The sequence below is a fragment of the Rhagoletis pomonella genome, unplaced genomic scaffold (assembly GCF_013731165.1).
Source record: "Rhagoletis pomonella isolate Grant_MI unplaced genomic scaffold, Rhpom_1.0 Rhpom_scaffold_00009, whole genome shotgun sequence".
Lineage (NCBI taxonomy): Eukaryota > Metazoa > Arthropoda > Insecta > Diptera > Tephritidae > Rhagoletis > Rhagoletis pomonella.
Genome location: NW_023458563.1, coordinates 16,920,326 through 16,925,242, shown reverse-complemented (window position 1 = coordinate 16,925,242; position 4,917 = coordinate 16,920,326). Strand labels below are relative to the sequence as shown.

The 4,917-nt window shown below is 33.0% G+C and overlaps 1 protein-coding gene across 2 annotated transcripts in view; it reads right to left on the bottom strand.

Moving 5' to 3' along the window:
• Nucleotides 1-282: 282 nt before the first annotated feature.
• LOC118745604 overlaps nucleotides 283-4,917 on the bottom strand; it is a 161,511-nt gene continuing 156,876 nt past the window's right edge. For both annotated transcript variants that reach the window (XM_036479116.1, XM_036479117.1), the window contains exon 4: nucleotides 283-2,472. In XM_036479116.1, coding sequence (XP_036335009.1) covers nucleotides 1,724-2,472 — 749 coding nt within the window. In that variant the 3' untranslated portion in view covers nucleotides 283-1,723. The remainder of the gene's footprint in view (nucleotides 2,473-4,917) is intronic.

Here is a 4,917-nt window from a genome sequence, read left to right as displayed (position 1 = left end):
ATCATAATATGCGCAAATTTAAACAAACATTTTTTAGACTGTAATTAAAGCGATAAATACAAAAAAGTAAGTCCAAACTTTTGCGGGGCAGTGCAGATATGTATTTATCTATAGTTTTTGATGTGTTTGCTTTTACATACGTAAGCTGGGATCGTTTGATCGAATCCCAGTGAAGAAGTCTGATGAGGAGATGTGGTGATCTCGGAAATCGCAGCTATAACTTCCACCATTTATAAATTATTGTTGTTTTTCCACAATAATTTTTCATTAAAAACGGCCTCATTCTCAATCAAAATTGTATAGTATCATTTATTAGGCAAAAAAATACCAAAAACAAAATACATAAACAAGTTGTGTAAATGTTGTAGCCGCTGAAGACGATCTCTGACGGAGATTGAAATGTATTAGGAAAATAATATAATTTCATTTATTTTTAAAGAAAATTAAACGACTTTAAATTAACTTTTTATACCTATTTTATAAACAAAAATACTTGACAACGTAATTTTTTTCTTTTTTCGTGCACACTCTTTATATTAAACTTAAAAACCACATAAGTTTTAAGCAAACAAACTAGTAATTTTTGGGACCAGCCTTAAGGTACCACCTTTCCGATAAAAAAGAATTATCACGGTTCACGTGGTTCAAAGTTATTAGTTAACATACAAAAAAAACTACAAGTAAAAATATATTCGGTTAAATTGTAAAATTCACCTTTTTTGCTCATTAATTTTTTCTCAACAATGACCCGGCTAATCAAAGTTTATACAAAAATATATCTGCTATAAGAAATTAAAAAGCAAAACGCGCCGTACTTGCGATTTTACATGGCTTGGAGAGTCTTACCAAAATACAGAAATGGTATTTTCCGCCAATTTTTTAAGAGGCTAACAGATGACCTAGAAAGCGTGTCAGTTTACATTTGACTCTAAATTTTACTCAGTGCGGACTGCCGAATCATTAAAAGATCATTTTCATATTCTGGTAAGAAGTATTTTTTATAAATATTTATTAGAAAAAGCGTTGATATTATTACTGTATATGAAACAGAAGTCGTTACCAAATCGCATTTAAATCAATTTAAGTGGAAAATCATATTTTTATCTGAAAAAATAATAATTTTTCACTTAAATTGCTGGTAAAACCAGGAGTAAGTATTCCTTATTTTTGTTGTTTAATCATTATCGGCGATCTTTTCTATCAATTCGCACTTATATATGCTCAATCAGCATATTGCAGTTATTAGAAAACAAAAACATAAAAGCATTGTGCAAATTTTTATTTTCGGGTCATTGCATTGGAAAAACGATTCCAATTATGAATGTGCCCCGTTTCGCCGTGTGACCTTAGTTTATAAATGTGCAACTTGTTCTTCGCTACACTAAATACTATACGCCAGCATGATTAATTCTAGTTTATGTTGCTAAGTATATTAACACATTATTACGCACGCACATGCATTATGAGCTTTTGCGCGTTCAATGTGCGAAGTATTTAGCTTCGAATGTATGTATTTACAAAACTGTTATGATGCATTCACGGCTCACGACTTTAGACTCTATTTTATGGTAATTTAAGCTTTCGAGTGGATATTCTATGTTTTCCTAAAATTAAATGTACCTGTTTATCGTTCTCAATTTAGTTAATACTAAAGATGATTTACTTTAATTTACGCTTAATGTACGCTTTATAAATTAAATTTTACAGTACTATTTCTAAAGGTTCACCGAAATCTTATCACTTTTACACTTACACTAAATTTTTGACTGCGGCAGTATTTAATAAGTGGTAGATTTAACCAAACTCTATTTGATGTAGTGTTGTTCTCTACTTGCCAGACGACGACAAAAGACTGCGTAGAGGCGGAGGCAGAAGCCATGGAGGCAATCGCATTAGCAGATGTCTTTTTCAATCCTACTGTTTTAAACGGTATAAGTTTAACAAATGCAGACTTTAAATCTATCAGTGTTAGCTTTTCTTTTACACTTGTGTGAAATGTGTCTTGCAATACATGAGGCACGAACGCATTTATAGCTAATGAACTTGAATTTGCCGCGCCAGTTGTTCTACTAGGTAATACTGCATTATTTTTTGTAGTGGCGTTTTCACCCAATTGTCTGGTTTCACTAAACTTAAGTATCATCACTTTTTTGTAGTTTAAAATTAAATGCTTAAGATTATGCATATAGCTGAACAGAAAAGATTTTGAATCGCTTTGCGTTATGTGAAATGAACTTTGAAAATCCAGTGAGGCCTTCACTTGTTGATCTTTTCGGCAGGTGTTACACGAAGACATTGAAATCGGAGTACTACTGCGACTTAACAACCAGCCAAATACATTGACGACCGGCCAGCTTACAGCTGTTCCGATGGCTTTCCATAAGGGCGAAGGTTGTACTGATGTTGCGCCACTGTTGTAGGTGAGCTCTTCATTTTTCACTACTTCATTCGGATGTTTATCGTAGTGATCATCTGCGGAAATAAATTGAGAGGTAAGTAAATTCAATGTACTTATATGTAATCATCAGCAATCGTGTTCAAGACATTTCATTCTATTTTTGATATCATCATATAAGACTACTAGGAAAAACACTGCCGCCATGCAAGAAGAACATACCTTCCACTGTTTTTCCTAACATGTGTCACAACTACGTACATAATTGCGTCTAATGTGCAAAAATTAAATCCGATTAGCAGATCAATGACAAAAATGGCCGTTTTGCGTAATGGAAAAGATTTTTCCCTACATAGGGTCCCGCACAAAATGTATGCCATAGAGAATTTTTCACAATGTATGCACATATTTTTATTTAAATCTTTTCGCGCAAATAGGGTTTATACTACAACAAACAAACATACATACTACAACAAAAAATAATATTTCTAAACTTTGTGCAAGGGGCGGGTAGATTCAATATATGTATATATGTTTTGAAAATGAAATTTTGTAGCCCATTGTTGAACATGCATTGTATGAAATAATCTACGTGACACTCTCAGCAAAAAACTGCCAGAAAACAACGCGATTTTCATATTTAATTTTCATAAATATTTAATATTGTTTATCATTTTAAATATTTTTTTAATATAAAGTTGTAAATTCTTATGCAAACTTATTGAATTTTCCTGAGCCTTTCACAAAGTTTAAAAGCTTTTATGTTTTTGTTGTAGCATAAACTTTATTTTTGTAAAAAAAATAGCATAAAGAAATGTAAATAAAAAACTTTGCATACCTGGTGAAAAATTCCCCACGACAATAATTTTGTGCGGCACTGTACATGTATGTATTCTAGGCTGGGACGATGTTGTAACCCATGCCGCGCCGTTGAAATTATGATACTTCTCGTTATTACAAATAAAAAATTATTCCACGACATTTTTATGGAACATGTTCGGTTTATATAGATTTTTCAAAGCACTCTCATCGACAAAAAAATATAAAAAGTATTATCGTTTTCGAGATTTTAAGGTTTGAAAAAAATGCACTCCCTTAAATGAAATTATCTGGTAACAACGATTACCAGTCTCAAATTTCCTTTCATATTACTAAAGTAAGTTGAATTTCTTATTGTCTATGTAAGCAACATTTTTCCACGGGATTGCCGGTTCAAGACCAATTCATGAACTTATCTTCAATTTAAGACTTAAGAAACCGGAAGTTGGTAATACGAACCAAAAATAGAGCATCATCGACTTGGTAAGTAATATTTTTGTGTCTTCTCCATTTTAGAAGCGGTGTACGGGTGGTCATTGTTATTTTTGTGAGTATCTAAAAAAATGTAATTCTTCGTACAAATATAAGCTTTCCATGTAGCATTAGTACATTAGAATTGTACGAACACAGACGAAATAAAATTTCCAAATGCACCGAAATTTGCATATATGCGAAACCCTATGCACAACATTGTGATTAGCCTTATGTATTTGTAAGTACTTTTACTTAAGTACATAACAAGGGAGTTTCTGTATTTTTAAACGTTCATATTTTGGCGTTCAAGAAAAAAATGCAGGTAAAGATTTTTTTTCATGTTGATATTTACGTCGAAAGACATTTTCTTTAGAAATATTGTTACAAATTATGCAAAGTTGTCGATAAATCTATGAGTAGCTCCTCACCAGCAATCTAGTTAGAAAATGTTGCTAGCATATTCAAATTCAACTAGCTTTATTTATATGAAATGTGAGATTGGCCGGATACGTTTAAATATAATTGCATTCGAGTGCGTGTACTTTTTATCACATCTCAAAAAAACAGAAATTTGGCCATTCCCCATACCTCGCCCGGCCTAATGTATGTGTACGGTGACCAAATTTTTTAAGTAAAAAGAAGGTACAAATTTTCATATGCTTATATTCTGGAAAGGCACTTAATTGGAACCGAACGGTTGAAGAAACGTTATATGTAACCCAACAACATACATATAAGTAGTTTCTTGGCTGTGCAGAGCTTTTAAGATTTATTGTTTTCTTCGAATAACAGTATGGTGGTGGTCGGACGAAACCACACCTAAGAGCAAAATGAAAATGGGCTCAAATTTGAGCTATTTTAGTACGGCGGGAATTAGTTGATAAAGTGCATGCCGAATGTGATTTGAAGATTGAATGCCTACCGTGATAAGCGGCACTACGACGTGATGAGCCTTATAAGCATCGCATGCAAGATCTTAGCGAGCGATTATCTGAAATGCTAAATTCTGCCGCCAACTAACTGATTGAGCGTTGCCATTGTGGCTTTAGGCTTGGTAAAAAAAAGTTTCATATACGCTTTCAACAACACGACTATCTCTGTCTGAATTGGGAGAACCTCCCCGAACCGTCCAAAGTGGATCCCTATCATGCAATTAATAATAATAGATTGGCGCTTACACATACATATCTGTGTTCGTATGGAAAAGTAGCTTATGTCGAAAGGCTGGC